The sequence below is a fragment of the Artemia sp. Qi Xiang Cuo genome, chromosome 18 (assembly GCF_049724085.1).
Source record: "Artemia sp. Qi Xiang Cuo chromosome 18, ASM4972408v1, whole genome shotgun sequence".
NCBI lineage: Eukaryota > Metazoa > Arthropoda > Branchiopoda > Anostraca > Artemiidae > Artemia > Artemia sp. Qi Xiang Cuo.
The window spans coordinates 16958340-16978784 of NC_142811.1; the positions used below are offsets into that span (position 1 = coordinate 16958340).

Genomic DNA, 20445 nt, shown 5'->3' on the forward strand with positions numbered 1-20445 from the left:
CTTGGTTCTCAAATATTTATACTGTTTTTTTTTGGTAAAAATTCAAGAGTTGCCTTTAATTTCTCGTTTTCAAATGCTTTAAGTAATGTAATTTCAAATGCTTAAACTAAATTTAGTGCAAAAGCCAATAATGATGACTTTTGTTCAGTTGTTGAAATCATGACTATCTTAATTTTCAGTGCCTATAACGAAAGAAACGTCCCCACAACTGACAAAAAAAACAGCGTCTACGACACTTCTTAAAAGGGAAAATTATTCTCTTACTCCCTGTATGTGCCGACAGAATCTAAAAATTACTTCACTCCATAATCACTCATGCAACCATACGGAATAAGAATCATGAGTATCTTAATTTTCAGAGCCTATAACGGAAGATACGTCCCCACAAGCCAGAAGAAGAAAGAAACAAGGCAGATCAGAAATGCCATCATGTGACAGAGCTTGGAGCTTTGAACGTGTTCTTGGTTATGAACTACGCGCTGCAGCCAAAAAAACAGTTCGAGTTGCATCCAGGCAAGATTGCGAGGAAGTCTGCCTTAGAGAGACTGATTTTGAGTGCAGGTACTATTTTTTCTAGATAAAAGTAATCTCAACCTCCAGAAGACTCGCTATTCTTTAGGATACCAAATGCTACCAGTAACGTGTATAGCTTCAGTGGAACCTATATTGATAGTTTGGGTTTAGGGGAGAGAAGAAAGTTTTGGCAAAGTTTAGATTGGCAGCCGGCCCCTACTTTTGCCCGATGCGTGGATGTGCGAACGAGAATCTCTTTCATTTTGTATACGAATGTGAAGGACTGTCTGAGCAGCGGAATGAATGTTTTGGAAGAGTGTTTGGGAGTGAGCTTTGTTTAATTGAGCGGATGTCTGTGAGAAGCGCGCGTGCTACTAAACAGTTGCGCAAATTTCTTCGTTTGGGGTTAAACATAGGAAATTATATTTGAGGGGGTAGTTTGTTAAGGTTTTTAGGGGTTGAAGTTTTTTATGGATGGGACTTCTTGGTTAAAACTGTTGACCTTGTTGTGTCCTTTTTTCTTGGTATGTATTTTTTTAAGTTATATTTTGCTCTTCGGGCTTAGTTGGTAGTTGTATTTTGTGTGTTGCTATGGCCCGGGGGCTGCGATAAAATCTTATCTTATGATAACTTGAAAAATTTTCAATTCTCCTGTTTGTGGGGCTGTAATGCTTAATTTAGGTAATTTGATAAACATAAATACCTCTGAGCTGATCTAGTCAACCCTAGTGCTACTGCTAGCAACTCACTGCAGCACCGAGCCGTCTAGAGCCAACACAGCTGCGCACACTCCTCTTCCACCCTAAGACCACCCAAACTTTAAGTTTATGTAATTCTTTTGGGATTCAAGTTAACGAGACACATTTGTGTTTATTGCTTTAAACTTGAAAGACGTTGTTCAGATTAGAATAATAGTCAAGATCATTGTATATAAATTTATATAAATTTAAATTTATCCCCAGTGGTCTAGATGTACAAATTAACGCCGATCGAGAAATATGTTTGGGGACCGGTTTTCAGCTATTGCCCAATTTATTCCTTTCTTTATTTGAAATTTTCGTTTATTGTAAATTGAATGGGTATTCCCTACGAGATTAACTGTTTTGTCATTATTTTGTTTAATACTTTTTTATTATATCTTTTCACAAAGTTATGAAGTTCCACGAGGGTAGAAAGAAAAATCCGTGCCAGAGAGAATCTTTATTTTTTGCCAGGTGGTCACTCTCAGTAGGATCTTTTTTTTTTCTTTGTAGCGTTGCTTTTTCGTAGATGCTGAATTTCTTTTTTATCATAAGCTACACTCCAGCTACAGCCAGGGGTATAAATCATGCCTGAGTTGATTTTAATTTTTTACATTTCTAAAAAAATTAATTTATTTTTCTTAAATAAATAAAAAATTACATTTCTAAATAAGATTATGTTAAAAACATAATCTTTATGATATATCTGGAAATAAGCCAGAAACCAAACTTGCAAAAACAAAAAAAAACGTCAGTTTTTCTGGACGATCGAATGCTTCACAGGGATGGAGGTGTTAAAACGAAAGTATTTGAAGCTGAATCGAAATACAGGTTCATTTACTGAAAATAAAATGGAACATAAATGCTGAAACCCGACAATAAAACACAAATAATTAAAATCGTGACTTCTTAATCGTGATATTTATGCAGTTTAATTAAAAAGCTGAAAAAAGACTATTCCAAAATATATACAGTTGTACATATTTCTTCAGTAGCTTGATTTCAAATTAGCACAAATATACACTGAGAACATGATGAGATGACTTGTCAGTCACCAGTCACGCATCTGTTGAAAAATATTCAGCTGCCAGCTGCTGCATACTGATTTTTGTAATCTGGGGCACGCGTTTTGATAAATAGCTCTAAGCATCTGCATCATGAAATCTTAACAGGATCAGCTATTACTACAATACTAAAAAATCAGAAAGAGCATATGCTATTTTTATTTCTCAAGTTTGTAGAAATGCGATCATATTATAGATAATGGACACAGACAGCGACTCTATGCAATATACATTGGCATGCTAAGTTTTTGAGTGATGAAAATGCAAACATTTCGGTCATACGTTGCCAAATAAATTATTAAAAAAAGGAACGATTTTTGGTATCTTTACGATCTTAGGTTCTCAAGGATCTTAACAGGATCAGGTATAACTGCCATACTAAATATCACTAGGTAACATCTGCTATTTTTATTCCTCAAGTTTGTGGATAACCGATCAAAAAGACAAACATAGTTAATAGAACATTGATAGCAATTCTATGCAATACAAATTGGCATGCCAAGTGTTTTGGTGATGAAAATGCGAACACTTCGGTCAAATATTGCCGAACAAATTATTTAAAACGGATCGGTTATTGGGATCTTCGCGGTCTTAGGGATCTCAATTACCTTAACAGGGTGAGTACTATTGTAATACTAAAAATTACTAGGTATTATCTGCTATTTTTGTTTCTCAAGTCTGTGGAAATTTGATCATAACATTGACGCAATTCTATGTAATACAGAGTTGCGAATTTGTGAGGTGATGAAAATGCAAACGTTTTGGCCAAACATTCCCGAGAAAATTACTTAAAGGAAAAAACTTGTGATATTATCATTATGACTGTTATGTCCAAAATCTCCAGAGTCATTTTATTAGTAATTTTATTGGTAAAGTTGGCACAGGGTTGCCAACTTTCCGACAAAAAGTGCCAAAAATTTGGTTTCTAAAAAAAAATCTTGACTAAACCGAACTATCCGTCATGTACTGATTTTTCTGGTCAAGCTGGTGGAATATGGATGCATGGCTATAGAAGCCGAAATGAAATTGCAGAAAATGAACATCAAACTTGATTTTTCATGTATCAATTTTAATACTGCAGGGAGGATAACCTATCTTTTTAAGCGTAAAAAGGCTTAAAAATATTAGTCAGTAAATATTACAATTGAAAAGCCTTGGTGGTTTTAATTTTTCATTTTTTTTTTAATGCTCTATAAGTTACAAAGCTTTTGAACAAATCCTTTTCATAACACCGCCTTTTTTGCTCGCACGAAGGTTAAGATAGCTAAATCACGTTCTGATGACAATAAATTTCCAAAAGATTATTGGAAATATTTATAAATTGGGCTTATTGATTTACTGATTATTGGGCTTATTGATTATTAAGATTATTGGGCTTATTTACATATTTTATATAAATTAAATAAATAAGATTATTGGCCATACATCTGGTACCAAACGAACAGCAGGTTGTCTTCGGATGGGATAGAGGCTATAAAATGGGATCTGAAGGAAATTTGAAATTCAGAGGAGGGAGAAAAGAGTGATCCTTTGAACACAGGGAGGCGGAGGAGGAGCGTGCACATCTGTGTTAGCCTCAGGCGGATTGGTGCTGCGAATGAGTGGTTAGAAATAGCAATGTTTCTTACTTTTTATATTATCCTCCCAACCATATTGTACCAGGTAATGCAGACAATTGTAGCATATATCAAATGTATCAATTTTTCTACCAGTTTCTTTGTCTGCTCTGACGAGAGAACAAGAAATTGACGGGAGACTCGTTTTCCATGCGGAAAGATCATAAAAGCCCAATTACGTGAAGACAGTGGGACAGACAAACGGTATCAATGGGTATTTTTTTTCTGAACAATTTATGAAACGCTACGCTTTTACGGTGACCGCAGAATATATATTATACCAACAAAGAAACTAAATTATAGGGTGAATAACCGAAAATTACTTAATTGCTTTCTCCTAAGGCTACCCTTAAAAACAACTAAAGGAAGTTATTCCGGTGTTAAGCAGAAAAAACGGTAAAAATGACAAAAGACTTGAGGTCTGCTTCATTAACAAACACTATTTAAGGCGTATTACTGAAATTGATATATTTTAAGACAGAGATATACCCAATCACGACAACGATATTTGCCTATTACGATAAAGGTATATCCTATTATTATTATCATCCAATCAACAGAAATGATTCTACTAATGATGTTGCCTTAAACGTTTCTAGGCATATATCTAACTAGACACGCAGGTCAAAGCCCCTATATATCTACCATTTTATAACTAATTTTCTGAAAATAAAGGTGAGATAGACCCTTTTGTTTTGGGGAGGATGATATGTATTTATAGAAATTTTCTAATCTTTCCTAACTTATAGCATAGTCTTTTTTAAATTATCTTCTATATGCTATAAGTTGGCATGTAACTTCTATATATAAGTTTAAAATTAAAGGATGTATGTCACATCTTTAACTGAAAATAAGTCATAGAATGGCAGATACATAGGGGCTTTTCACCATGGAATAGTTGTAACAATTCATTAGTTAGAAATTTTCAAAATCAAATTAAAATATAAAATTTCTGCTTTAAAATATAATCACAAATATAATCTTAAACTCAAAGTTCGACAACTTTAAGAAATAATAAATATATTGTTGTTTTTTTTTTAAACTCGTTTTCAAATGGATTTAATAGCAGAAAATAATTTCTTTTTTCGAGAATCTATGAATAAAAGTGAAAACGAGGAACGCAAAACGGATTGGGCTTTACATAACATCAAAATAAAATTGATCAAAATTATATATGCACAAGCTGGTACGCATACAGGGGGCCCTCCTAGCCCCCCCCCCCTAAATCTTACCTTTTATTTATTTTTCCATAATTGTTTGATATTTTTCACAGAATAAGAGATTTGAAGGATTCCCTCGCCCCCCCCCCCGAAACAAATTCCTGCGAACGTACCTGTCCACAAATGAAAAAAGTCGGTGAGTTTAGCGAGTTAAAAAGATCAAGTTATGTAAAGCTCAATCCGTTTTGCGCCCCTTGTTTTCACTTATATTAATAGATTCTGAAGAAAAAAGTCTAAAAAAAAACAAATTAACAAAAACCTAAAAAGTTTTTAGCCATCTCTATGACAAAATTTGTCTTATCGAAGATTTGAACCAAAGTTGTCACGACCACAGGCAAGTGTTCTTACCGCTGAGCTTTCAAATCTTGTATGAATAGTGTTTTTTATTATAATATTTGTTGTACCCAATCACTCGTTTATGCTGATTTATTTACACAGGAGAGAGTATACAAGAGGTAGGAATTAATGTCTCATATTCTTGCACTGTCATCTGAACTGCAAAAATGGCCCACAAATTAAAAAAAATATATTATTTGACAAAAGTACAAAATATAAGTTAAAATAAAACGCTAAACGAGTTAATGAGACAGTAGAATATAATACGTCTGACAAGGATAGACATACAATATAAAAGTCTAAACAAAATAACCTAACAAAAGACTAAAAAGTCTTAAGCTTTCTCTAAGACAAAGCTTGTCTTATCGAAGATTCGAACCAAAGTTGTCACGACCACAGGCAAGTGGTCGTGCGCTTTCAAATCTTGTATGAATACTGTTTTTTTTTAATTTTTGTTGTACCCAATCAGCCGTTTTTTACACTTTTTTTTATTACAATTTTTTAACTTATAGATCCGCTAATTTCAATACAAACACGCAAGAATGCAGTACATCTGACATGGATAGGCACACAATGTCTGGAATGGGAGCCTTTCGCGTAAACGATGCTATTGACTACTTAGAAAATAACTGTGTGGATGATCCAGTCAAACTCTGCGAGTTCCAGAAATTTGATGGCAGAATCTTAAAAACCGTTGACTCAGTTTTTCAGGTACTCTTTTTTATATTTTTTTTTTCTAACCTCGACAAGGTCTTCATGTACTCACGTACTCGATGATAAAAGTGTGGATTGTGTTCTGATGAATCGTTTTTTTTTTTTTTGCAAATTTTTATTTATTTATTTATTTTTTGTCTAAGTAGGTCGTTTTTCTGAAAACTAGTAATGTCTATAAATAATAACAAAACCACCAGATAAAACATCTTGCAAACATCATTAGATTCATTTTAAATAAATTAGCTCAAATTTGGCTAGTATATATAATATCAAAATTCGTTTAAATGACTATCTAATTTGAAGGCACAAAATATTTCTAGTAAAGACTAAAACTATCTCTTTAAAACCATCTTTCAAAGCTTAAAAGGATGCGGTACCTTAAAATCATTTTGCGACACTCAGCTGACTGTCACAAAGAAAAATAGGCCATTAGCAAAGTCTCCTGGGGGACTAGCCATACTCGAGAGCTGTCAAGAATCTATGATTTGACTGAAAAAAAACAATGACATTTTACGTCCCTTTTACCGGCAAGCTTGTCATTTAAAGCGGGTAGCACCACGAGGAACTCCCAAAGCGGCCAAATGGTTCAAATAATAACTCCTTTGAGCTGAGTTTTCTTAGCAGTTATCCTAGAACATTTTAGTGACTGCCCTTTCTTGAGCTAAAAAAAAAATTCTTCTCAATTTTATCGGAATAAAATTCAAGCTTTACAAGCATGTAAGTTTCACCAAGCTGAATATTTCTATCTCCGGCATCACACGGAAGTGTAATAGTTTTTGTAAGATTTCCAGGAAAATAGCTGTCGGTTTTTAGTTTTCTCCAGGAAAGTAGATTGTAAGATTTCCAGAAAAGTAGCTGTCGGTTTTTAGTTTTCTCCAGGAAAGTAGATTTCCAGGAAAGTAGATTGTAAGATTTCCAGGAAAGTAGCTGTCGGTTTTTAGTTTCCTCTCATTCACTCAGATCTCTTATCCAAGCTTTAGAAGCTATCGCAAGACCGCCCAATTAATTGTAACTAGTTTGGGTACTTATGTATTAGCTGGTACCCACGCGATATATTGTGCGAAAGGAAACTAGTCAAACGGGTATCTGTCAATAGAGAATTGGATCGCAAACCGTGGTTTGTCATTGCACTTACAATATCTAAACTATTGGTTTTTGGGTTTTAGGGGGGAAAAGGTACCTAGGTTAGGTTAAGTTACATATTTAACATATGCTATGCTTTACATATGCTATGTTTACTAGAGTTGGGGCCCACTCACGAGGCAATCCAGATGAGACTAGTTTCCAATCAGTCTAAAACCGGTTCCGTATGAGCCTCCAGCCGTGGTCACAGTTGAGTTGTAGAGTGTTGCCTCAAACATTTTCGGGAAATACTCCGTTGATATTGTCCAATTATTTTGGCGCTCAACATGTCAGATCATTAATTAAACGTGAAATTCGTAGGAGAAGTGGAGAAGCACGAAGAGATGTACAATTATAAATTAATTCTGTAAAATGCGATAAATTTTCTGTTTAAGACAGTTCTTTTGCTGCTCAGAACAGACGAGACTTTGCATTCTTTTCCAAGTAGGGAGGGACCCAATACTCCCTCTGAGCCCTACGAAACCTGCGGTACTCTTAGTAACCAATTAAGTCTTCTTCGTCGGACTGCTCCCACTGCATTGCTCAATTAGATAAACACAACTGATCCACAGCCACTCGCGTCCTTGGGCGGAGACACGTTTCATTCTGGTTGTAAACTGGTCGTATACCAGTTGCATGAGACTAGTTTCCGACCGTTGTCTTGAAAGTTGCCCCGTGGGAGATGGGCCTTAGCAACTAGAATTAGAGCTCGATCGGTTTCAGCAGTAGATTTTCTCGCCTTTCATTGACGTGAAATGTTATGAATCATAAAGTTCTTTCCGTTTCTAATTCTTCTTTGACACGTATGTGTCTCCTCATGACTTTTTTTTGTTTTTCTTTTTGTTTTAAGTTTTCCTTTTACGATTTTCATACTCCTCTTATTATATCAACAATTGTGGATCAACAGTAATTTTCGCGAGAAAACAATTTGTTATGATTGTTTGAAAAAACGGCAATATTTTCAAACCAATTGAACACTGTTTTACTATTTTCAATTAAATTCATGTTTACTCCTGTAATTTTGCCTCTGTGATCAAATTCTGACAGTTCCCATTAAACACAACCAAATTTCTTCAGTTTCCTTTGGAGGGAAAGGGGGTAATGATTCAACAGTAAGTACCTTCTCACGTTTTATTTTAGGTACGAGATCAATTCAACAATAAATAAACAATCGTTATGGCAAACTAGCTGTTTCTTCTCTTCCAAAATTGTAAATACAAAAAAAAAATTCCCCCATAATATTCATCCTTAATATTCCCATAATTTTATCAATTTTATTCTGCACTGAGGAGGTCAAGCGGAGGTCTTGACCGAAATATTTGCATAATTTTTCAATTTTTTCACTGGATGTTAATTGTCCTCGTTTTCTTCCTTTCTTCAAGATTTTATGTTTTAAAAATTCCCCCTCCCACAATATTCTCCCCAAAATTGACAAACAAACATTCCAATTGTGGATCGATTTAATTCAGTGTTGACCAACAAAACCTTTGTCGGTCCATATAACACGACTGGTCGTCAACAAAAGTGCCAGAAAAGTTCTATAATGTTCAGTTTCTGCTTTAGGACGTGCCATCTCTGGACGAATGTCGTCAATTATGTCTATCCGCACCCTATAGATGTCACAGTTTTGACTTCAACGATACTGGTGATAACGTGTGTCGTCTCAGTCATCATGCAATAGCAACTCTGACCCATATTCAGGAGCCATTCCTTGAAATCAATGGAGCATCCACTTATGAATTGAGTTCGTGTTATAATGTCACGATTGACTGCCGATCAGGTACTCTTTCTTCTCAAGTAATCAAATGGGCATAACTGAATTTCAATTAATTTTCTTATTTAAATGTCGAAATACTGTTTATATTGAAAACCAAAGGTATAAAATATTTCATAATGGGTGGTAATCGAAATGGTTAATAACATGTATATAACTAAATTACAATTAATTTTCATACTAAAGTATCGAAATGTAGTTTGTTCTTTATCAGTAACCAAAGATATAAGATATTTCAAACTTTAAAAATAACCAAACGTATTTATAGAAGTAATAAATAAAGTATTTATTGATAAAAAAACGCAGGGCCGTATCCAGGATTTCTGATGTGGGGGGGGGTATAATAAAGCTTTAAAAAAATATTATTATTATTATTATAAAACGTAATATTATTATTTATACATATTATTGTGTTTATACGAGTCGGACAAATATTTCGTTGGGGGAGGTTCGAACCCCTTAACCTCTCCCCTGAATACGGTTTTGATCAAACGTATATAATATCTGAAGATGTGCATTAACCAAAATAATCAACAAGTGCGCATAACTGAACTCTAATTGATATTCATATTAAAATATTGCCTTTACTGAAAACTAAAGATACAATAATATTTAAAATGTGTTGTAACCATAACAATCAACAAAACGTGCATAACTATATTCAACTTGATTTTCTTATAAAAATGTGCAGAAATGGTTTGTAATGAAAACTAAAGTTGTAAAATATTTCAAAATGTACGGAAATCGAAATTATTCAAGTTTAACTAAATTCAAGTTGACTTTCATACTAAAGTATCAAAATGAACAATTTCTGAGACCTGTCAAGCGGAGGTCTTGAGCGAAATATTTGCATAATTTTTTTTTCACTGGCTGTTGCTGTCCTCGTTCTCTCTTCTTCGCGATTTTTTGTTTTGGTTTTTCGAAATGAAGCTTTGTTTTTTATTAATAACCAAATGAATAAACATATCAATATGTATACGTAACCAAAAGTACTAATTGATAACCAAACTACTACTACTAACAACTCACCACAGCACCAAGCCGCCTGAGGCCAACACAGCTACGCACGCTCCTCCGCCATCCTAAACTATTCAAAGCCTCCCTACTTACACCCTCCCAGAAAGTTCCCATTTCCCTTAAATCTTTCTTTACGACATTTTCCAACCCCAACCGTGGACTCTAACTGATGTTCATATTAACGTATTGAGATATTGCCTTTACTGAAAACTAAAGGTATAAAACGTTTCTTAATGTGTATTATCCTTGGTTCACCCAAAAATAATTACTGCGGCAGACAATATTCTTCAATCGCATCAATGAGCAATTTTAGTTGCAGTTTTGTTCACAGAGAATTTTCGAGTTGCAAATGTTTATTGGCAAAATGTAAAAAGTTGAAAAAGTGTGGTTGAATAGACCAGGAGGGTGCTTTACTCCACTGGCGGATCCAGGAGTAAAGGATCCGGATCCTATCTATTTTTTTTTTCAGGGTGATCGTATCGACCCAGTGGTCCTAGAATATCGCGAGAGGGCTCATTCGAACGGAAATTAAAAGTTCTAGTGTCCTTTTTAAGTGACAAAAAAAATGAAGGGCAACTAGGCCCCCTCCCCCGCGCATTTTCCCCCAAAGCCACCTGATCAAAATTTTGAGATTGGCATTTTGTTCAGCATAGTCGAAAATCTAATAACTATGTCTTTGAGGATAACTTCATCCCCCATAGTCCCAAGGGGAAGGACTGCAAGTTGTGTGCTTTGTCCATTGCTTACATATAGCATTGATTGTTGGGGAGTAAACAGACGTTTTCATGGAGGGTGGATTTTTTCTGGTTGGGGATCAGAGGGAGAAGGTTACGTGGGAGGATCTTTCCATGGAGGAATTTCTCATGAGGGAAGAGAATTTTCCATGAAGGGGACGCCGGATTTCCCAACATTATCAAAAAAAACTATCTGCAATAAAAAAACCAACAAGTTTTTTCAACTGAAAGTAAGGAGCGACATTAAAACTTAAAACGAACAGAAATTATTCCGTATATGAAAGGGGCTGTCCCCTCCTCAACGCCCCGCTCTTTACGCTAAAGTTTCACTCTTTCTCACAACTCTACTTTTCAAAACAATAGAAAACTAGCCTAAAGAGCGGGGCGTTGAGGAGGGGACAGCCCCTTTCATATACGGAATGATCTCTTGCACAGGCTGTTATAATTGTCCTTGGAGTATCTCTAAGGAGACTATTCAATTTATCTTCATCACTTCTTTTAAGAGTTATAAACCTACTAGTAGTATATTTATCCTAACACCTGTGGCCTAGGACATTATTGGAAAACACTGAATATACTGTTTGAAATCAGAAAAAGAACAAAAATGTCATAGTTGTCAAATCGTCATCAAGACTAATAGCTCGGGAACAAGAGAAAATGACAAATCACTCTACCCGCGCGATTACTATCATTTATTTGAAAGTTAGGCATTCATATATGGAATCATTTCTGTTCGTTTTAAGTTTTAATGCCGCTCCTGACTTTCAGTTAAAAAAAAACTTGTGTTTTTAACTATTTGTTAAAAACCTAAATATACAATTTTAGTTTTATCTCAAAATTAAGTGCCATGTAAACTAAAAGGAAACACAGAAAGATTTTGGTACTTGTGCATTATATTCTACACAGCGCTATAGACTTACAATGAAATACTACAGGAAACCAGCCAAACGGGTATTTGCAATTGATAAATGGATCGCAAAGCGAGAATTCTTACTGCCTTTACAATATTTAAACTGTTATTTCCTGGGGCTAAGGGGGGGGGGAAAGGTACCTAGGTTAGGTTAGGTAACGTATTTAATAAATACTATGCTTTACCCCCCCCCCCCCTCCCCTAACGTGCAAATATATAGCCCAGATTTGTTTCTAAAATATTATATTTTCATCCAATTTTATTTTATTTCATTAGCATTAACCAAACTTGACTTCTTTCGTGTGTTAGATATAATGCACAAGTAAAAAGATTTTAGAACAGGATGATGAAAACTTAAATTCTGAATGAGAGAAGTAGCAAGTACCACAATATTGACGGACTGTATACTGGGTTTTCTTTGAACAAGAATAATGGCAATATCAGTTGCAACTGAAATTTTCAAGCATAGAGATAGCTGAATAAGAGAAGTAGCAAGTACCACAACATTGACGGACTGTATACTGGGTTTTCTTTGTTTTTATGCGAACAAGAACATGACAATAAGCAACTGAAAGTTCCAAGTATATAGATAGCTTATCAAAGTGCAAGAGTATCCTCAAACAAAACGTAAATAAAGAAAGGGATATGTGTTTCTCTGAATCTTCATTTTCATGTACCATTGACCCAAAATAATTGTTATGCGTGTTCAAGCTGATTAGAGAAAAAACTTTTGAAATTTTTGGTAAGATGCTGTTAGAGGGCCCAAATGGCGACACTGCGTTCAGTCAAAGAGACAAAAGAAAAGCATAAGAAATACAAAGCTAAGAAAACAACAGATAAATGAAACTCGCATCTTCCAATATCAGTTTGATAGCGCAAGAAGTACGAATCCGCAAAACGGAATGACAAGTTAAAATGTCTCTGGTACAGTTTGAATTAATTTAAATTGTAATCAATTTAATTAATTTAGTTGTATCTGATATTTGGCTTTTATTTCAAAGTCAGTTCGAAGTGGTAGGTAGGTTCGAAGTGGTAGGTAGGTTCATGGACATACATAGGGAAGGCCTCGAGACCCACTCCACCTCCCGAAATCCTTAAGTCTCTTGAATTTCCAGGTACTTCTTACTCAAATTATCACATAAATTTAGTTTTATTATTCCCCTTCCCCCCAAAAGTATATTTATACTTTCAAAATTTTCAAATGCCAATATTAAAAAAATTCACCATATGCATACATTCGGGGTTTTATTAATTAATTCACTTTCATTTATTAAGACTTAATCATTATCAGAGTAAGGGTTTATAAAATTTGGATGCTTTCTGAAGATCTGCCCGAGCTTATAGTTTTTTACCCATTGATCTAAAATCAATTCTATATTTGTTCACCCATTGATCTAGATTACTTCTATATCTGTTTCTTTTGTCATTTCTTGCATTTTGCTAGTCATGTTCGTTTCAAAAGTCAAAATTTCTTTGTCTGCTATCAGCAAATAAACCTTTGATAACACTAGTTTAATTACATTTGCTCCAATTCATTCGCTCCTAATTCAATTGAACTTGCTCCAATTTTAATCAATCCTCTTGCTCCCAATTGGAAGACGACAGATGTTGTAACCTATCTTCATTGACGAAAAATATCTTCATTGATTTGAGGCATTCAAGCGTAGGAACAGAAGACTATCTCATTTAAAAAAGTTAATAATTGTGATTTCATGACCCTGACACAAAAAAAAAATAAAAAAAATATTCAGTTAAATAATCGAATATTTCAACACAGTGGATAAAAGTGGAAACGAATACAAATTGCTATGAGCAATTATATCATAACAATCCATTAAAGGATACATATTTTTCTGAGGGGTTGCTCACCCCCTATTGCAAATGTCAGAGCGCTACTTGCTCCGCCACAAAGACCAACCTTCCGCCACGCCGAGCCTCTTGGCGATGAACATAACACAATTCGATCAATGCATGGCACATTTCCACCATGTGTTGAGCGGACCCTCTGGTGTATATATTTTCAAATAATGGATATATTATTTGTGGACTGTACGATGTATGCTCTTTTCACCGTTTATTATTCACTGGGCACATGTCCCGCCTTTCGAGCAAAACCTCCCAACACGCGAGACATCTTTGCACACCACATGGCAAACTCCTGCCGCGCGTATGGCGGGAAACGAATGTTAAACATTTATTGTTAAATAAAAGAAATCAAAACTCAATTTCCCTATTAGATTTCCTCTAAGGTGGTTTCCCATGTTAGAGGAATTCCAAGCAGACAGTGATTTTTTATGGGCCTCCAGTACTAAACTGTACCAATAAAATCAATTGTTACGTTTTTCTAGATACATGAAACTGGTTACAAGTAAAAGTTTAGAATAATGCGTTGTGTATAAATACACAATGGTAATTGCCAATCAAGTGTTTTGGCATTAAGATATAGGAAAACAATAACGCCAAGTTTCCCTATCAATGGACATCGTTTATCAAACAGTTCGTGGTAACGAACTGTAAAAAAGGACCGACCCGTCTCAATAGTAACCGAAACTCTAAAAAACGGATTTTTGGATACCAATAGATACATCAGACGAATCAGATTTTTATGCTGATTTCAAATATATAAGTTTCATCAAATTTATTCTCACCCATCAAATTTACACGCCTGAGAAAATGCGCCTTATTTTCGAAAAAGGGAGAAACAACCCCTATAAGTCATAGAACTTTAATGTAAATCACACCATCAGATTCAGCGTATCAGAAAACCCTACTATAGGGGTTTCAAGCTCCTATCTGCAAAAATGTGGAATTTTGTATTTTTGCCAGAAGAAAGATCCTGGATGCTTTTGTTTTTTTTTTTTTTTTTTTTTTTTTTTTTATTATCTTCCCAGGGGTGATCGTATCGATCCAGTAGTCCTAGAATATCGGGAGAGGGCTCATTCAAATGGAAATTAAAAGTTCTAGTGCCCTTCTTAAGTGACCAAAAAAATAGGTGGGCAACTTGGCCCCCTCCCACGCTTATTTTTTCCTGAAGTTATCCAGACTAAATTTTTATATAGTCATTTTGTTCAACATATTCTAAAATCTAATTAATATGTGTTTGAGGCAGACTTAATCCTCCACTGTTCCCGGGGGAAGGGCTGCAAGTTATAAACTTTGCCCATTGTTTACATGTAGACTAGTATTGGTTATTGGGAAGCACACAGGCGTTTTCAGGAGGATTTTTTTTCTGGTGGGGGGTCAGGGTCAGAGTAGGGGTTACGGGGGAGGATCTTTCCATGGAGGATATTTCCTTGGGAGAAGGGACATTTCTATTAAGGGGGCGCCAGATTTCATTATTTAAAAAACGATCAGAAATTAAATAAAAAACAAGTTTTTTTCAACTGAAAGTAAGGAGCAAAAAAGAGCGAGGTATTGACTAGGGAGCAAACTCCTTAATATACGTAATAAAAACATACGGGTATAGAAATTCGTTACGTAAGTTAGTTTGTAAGTTACGTCTGAACAAAATTTCGAGAGAGCCAATTAGCCAAAAAAAGGAAAATTAATATGCGAATTTCGTTGTCATTATTCATGTACGGTGAGCCAAGATCAAAGCGGCATGAATTAAAAAACGTTCAGAAATTAAATAAAAAAACAAGTTTTTTTTTAACTGAAAGTAAGGAGCGACATTGAACACCTAAAACGAACAGAAATTATTCCGTATATGAAAGGGATTGTCCCCTCCTCAACGCCTCGCTCTTTACGCTAAAGTTTGACTCTGTCTCACAACTTTATTTTTTAAAACAATAAAAAACTTTAGCGTAAAGAGTGAGGCGTTGAGGAGGGGACAGCCCCTTTCATATACGGAAATAATTTCGGTTCGTTTTAAGTTTTAACGTCGCTCCTTAATTTCAGTTAAAAAGCTTATTTTTTTTAGTTAATTTTCGTCTAAGGCGTGTCTGGAAATATTTTCATTCAAGGTCTTGGTTTACATTTTTCAAATTATTTATTGAATTTTTGATGTGCCGAAGAAATTACAGCAACGGTCTTGTCAAAATGAGTTTTCCATTTAAGCATAAATTTAGCTATGTAAAATAAAAAAAAAAAACTAAAAAAAAAAAAGATAGTCTGTTTTTTATATTATCGAGGTAGTAAAAAAAAACAAAAAAAAACTTCAGCTCTACATTTTTTGTTATTACATCTCTTCGAGCCAAAATAGGGCCATATTTCCATAATCTAGGCTTGCGGAAATATTTTCAAAAGAGATGAAAATAAATAATAAATATTCACAATACTGTCTCAAACTGCAGAGGGATGCATTTATTTTTTTTTTATTTTAAAATTACGTAACTGCCACCCAATTTCAGAAAAAATAAAACATAAAAAACAAAAGATCTGTAATTGAAATGATTACCAAAGTCTTCAAAAGTAGCGAAAAAAATGATTCGCCGATTCTTTAATCGTGAATTAAAAGCCGGCAAAAAGGCCTGTTTTTTCTTGAAATAAATTTTTCTCTGAAAATCCTAATACCCATAGCTTTTTTGTATCCTATTTTTACACTAGTTTCATTGTAGGCGACATGGTTGCCAAAATTAAAACCAGCAAAGTTTTCAACGGAAAAATTTACGCCAAAGGCAATCCCACCGCTTGCGTCAATGATGTCACAGCATCCCTAGAATTCGAGCTCCGAATGGGCTTCCGTGACCTGGAATGTGGTGTTCGGTCAGACAGCCCTGGTCGATATTCAAACGATGTCATCTTGCAACACCATGACAGAATTGTCACAAGTGCTGATCTTGGTCTTTCAGTTCACTGCCAGTATGATCTTGGAAACAAATCGGTGTCAAATCAGGTACGATCCCTACCCTATTTACTGCATCTAAGGCATTGTATATAAATAAATTAACAGTAAGATCACGAGTCAGTGATTTTTAGCACTACATCCTTGGCGTGTTCAAACAGCTCCTCCCATTTAATCTGTCATTAGCGGGTCAGTGTACAATGTTGAAGCCAAGTTTTGTGTTCAAGAGAAACCTGACTTGTCTACCCGTGAAAAAATCAAATGTCGCTTATGTTTATAGTTGTTTAAATGTTCCCCGGAGCACTTGCATCTCGGTCCGGGTTTTTATAATGGTTGAGATAGGAAATGATCGTACTGTAGTATATCTATACACAGTGATCTAAGGGTAGACTTTTGCGCATTTAGACCCAGCTTGCCTAGAGTGTGCATCAACTCAGAGGACTACAACCTTTAGTTAAGCTCTAGAATAGTGGTTATTCACAAGGAGACTTGCTAAAACCAAAAGAAAAGTTTTTTGACTTTAATTTTAAGCTTATTTTCAGGGTTTTGTTCGCATGGTTTTATTTTCATGGTTTTTGTTTTTGACAATTCAACCCCCCCCCCGCCCTGATGGTCTGTATTTAGTCTTAGGCTATATAAAAAACTAACATAGAAAATTATGAATTTCTTACTGTGTAATATGCACAAGGTTTCAATTAATCACAAAAACACCTTTTTTCGCCCATGTTTCTAGATATTTTTCTGATAACATAATCTGAAACATAGCTATTAGAATTTGAAAAATGACGCTATCTAGCCTACAAATTTGCAGGGTATATTTACAAATGTTTCAGAAAGGCGTTTTTCGTGGGTCGGCCAAATATTTTGTGGATAATCTCAACGTAGCAATTCTGCCAAGCGAATAGTTGCATTTTTTCAAATCTAATAGCTGTGTTTCAGAAAAACAAATGAAATTACATTACCAATAGATAAAATGGAAAAATAATGAAATGTGATTACTTCCTGCATGTTATAAAGTAAGACTTTAATCGATGTTTATGTTAGTTTATTATAACGCCAAGGGGGGGGGGGTTTGTGTAGCATATAAGGCCATTAGGGGGAGGCGCTGAGTATGAATTATCAATAACGCTAACAAAACCATAAAAATGAGCATAAAATTAGCAATCTAGAAATGTCTCTCTTTTTGTTCTAGCATGTCTCATTCTCGAGAGCCGGTATTGTACAGGTTTACCCAACATTTGAAAGAGTAAAAGTGTGTTGATTCATTATACACATTCTGGTTAAATGTATAATCGTAACCACCCTTGTTGCTACTTAATAAGAGAAATTAGACCTTCAATAGCCGAAATTTATCAAACTAGATTTTGTAAAACAACAATATCTTCTTTTCACATCGATTTTAAGTATGTAACTTATATCAAAGTTTGGCTAGCCCATTAAACGTGGTTTTATTAAGAGATTTACATCCTTTAAAGAAAGCGATGAAATCATCCCGAAGTAAAATCAAAGTTTTCAGCACCATCTCTCCAATAGTGAAAAGTTCTAGCAGAGTTACCACTCCTTGGAAAAAATTCTAAGTCTGGAATTAATTTTCCATGGAAAAAATGTGAATTCATATTAAAAAATGAAATACTAAAATATCTTGAATTGATACAAGACGTATTTTGGCAAGCATGGACGATGAAGTTATCATGAGATTGGTCTCGTTGGTCAACAAGTATTCCTTTTATTTCGGTTTTAGAGGAAAATTTTATCAACAGGTCTTCGGTTTACCAATGGGTGCTCCTCTAATTCCAATTCTAGCTAATCTCTTTTTGAATTCTATGTCCGCTATTCCACTTTTCAGTGTTTTCGTCTGTCTCCTTGTTTCTGGGGTAGGTTCATGGACGATGTTTTATGTTCATGGGAACATGGATTGAAGTGCTTAAATTTGTTTTAAAAGGGTTTAACAAAAATGTTAAATTTACACTCGAGCTGGAAAAACAAGAAAGGATACCCTCTTTAGATATTTTATTAGTAAAAAGCTACATGATTTCTGTCTAGCTGTATAATCGTATCCACACTTGTTGCTACTTAACAAAAGAAATTAGTAACAAAACAAAATAAATTTGTCTTTCAATAGCCGAAATTTATCAAACTGGGAGTGTATAGCAACAAGATTTTCTTTTCATACCAATTTTAAGTATGTAACTTTTATCAAAGTTTGGCTAGCCCATTAAACGTGCTTTTTAAGAGATTTACACGCTTTAAAGAAAGCGATGAAATCTTCCAGAAGAAAGATCAAAATAGTCAGCACCATCTCTCCAATAGTAAAAGTTTCTAGCAGGGTTGCCACTCCTTGGAATCGTTCCCAACATTTCGGGATTTCAGTCTTGAGTTGGGGATCTTGGAAACAGCATGTATATTAACTACCTCTCCAAAGAAGTATCTTTTTTATTATAATTATAAAAAAATATGTTATTTTTATTCACTAAAATGTTTTTTTTTTTTTTTTATTTCTTTTTTCAAACCCCGAGGTTTTTCGTAAATGAATATTGACATATCTCTAAATTATCAATGGTAGCCTTTCAGTAGTCGAGTCGTTCATAAAGTGGTTTTACACCTTTTTTAATTTTTTTTTTAGCAGCATAATATCTGGTATTAAAGAGGGGGGGGGATCTCATTCGAAAAATCACTATTTTCAAACACCGTGAATCTCCATAGTTCGAGATGTATCTTGCTCGAGAGGCCCCCTTTAAACCCGTCCAACTTTTTTTTTACTCAGGTATACATTGTGAGTGGATATTAAAAGTCTCGAAAGTAAAATTGTAATTTTCTTTCAAGTAGTTCAAGTGTACTTCAATATTTTATTTTATAAACTCATTTTTCTCAGCGCGCCGACTTGTATTTTGTACTTTAGACATTTCTATTTTTGTTACTTAAATTTGTTAAATTTGTTATCCATTTTTTGACCACTTCCCAGTTTTCAACTACTTCCACATTTTAACAATATATGCACTTCCAATGACAGTTCAATAATACAACATCAAAATTCCCCTTTCCTGTATACCCCCCTTGGTGTAAATAAAACAACATAAGTGGATGACTGGGCACAGAAAAATATATAAAACAAACACTTTTATGTAAGACTTGATAGCGCAGCGGTAAGGATACTTCCCTATGGCAACTTAGGTGTGAATCTTACACAAGCCAAATTTTTGTCTAAAAACTAAAAAGACCTAAAGACTTTTTAGTCTAAAATTAAAAACTAAAGATTAAAAATAAGATACATGTTTGTTTTAAACTTGTTTTCAAATGGATGAAAAAGTAAAAATAATTTTTTTCTCAAGAACCTATAAATATCAGCAAAAATAAAGGGTGCGAAACGGATTGGGCTTTACATAACTTTTTAAAGTTATTTCTAAAATTCTTTAAAAATCTTTCCAAAAATCTTTTTTAAATCGTTTTACTCAACTCACTGACTTTTTTATTTATGCACTTATAAATTACATCAATTTGATATCTATGTAACGTAAAGCTCAATCCGTTTTGCGACCCTTGTTTTCAATTAGATTCATAGATTCTCGAAAAAAAATTATTTCCCTCTTTTTAGTCCATTTTGAAAACAAGTTTAAAAAAAATAATTATTTTTACCAATAATTCTCAGACCTTCTTTCCAAAGAAGCTGAAAAAAATTGCCCGTAGCATTAGTTCTCAAAATTCTTCAAAACTAAAACAAAAATAAAATATAACAAAGTAACAGGGAAACAAAAATAACAAAATATAACAAAAATATATAACAAAAATAAAAGGGAAAATAAACAAACACATTCAACCAACGTTTCAAGTAGTGTGTAATTAAAGCTTAGATATAATTACAATTACAATTACAAATTAGGATATAATTACAATCCTAATTTGAG

The 20445-nt window shown here is 34.3% G+C and overlaps 2 protein-coding genes across 3 annotated transcripts in view; one reads left to right on the forward strand and one right to left on the reverse strand.

The window, feature by feature from the left end:
- Window positions 1-20445, reverse strand: part of Atg16 (Autophagy-related 16) — a 274634-nt gene that overhangs the window by 153568 nt on the left and 100621 nt on the right. The gene's annotated exons all lie outside the window — the stretch shown is intronic.
- The window catches only part of neo (ZP and PAN domain-containing protein neyo), a 34930-nt gene that overhangs the window by 11663 nt on the left and 2822 nt on the right, over window positions 1-20445 (forward strand). For both annotated transcript variants that reach the window (XM_089104477.1, XM_089104478.1), the window contains exons 4-7: window positions 360-561; window positions 6002-6200; window positions 8889-9105; window positions 16317-16594. In XM_089104477.1, coding sequence (XP_088960603.1) covers window positions 360-561; window positions 6002-6200; window positions 8889-9105; window positions 16317-16594 — 896 coding nt within the window. The remainder of the gene's footprint in view (window positions 1-359; window positions 562-6001; window positions 6201-8888; window positions 9106-16316; window positions 16595-20445) is intronic.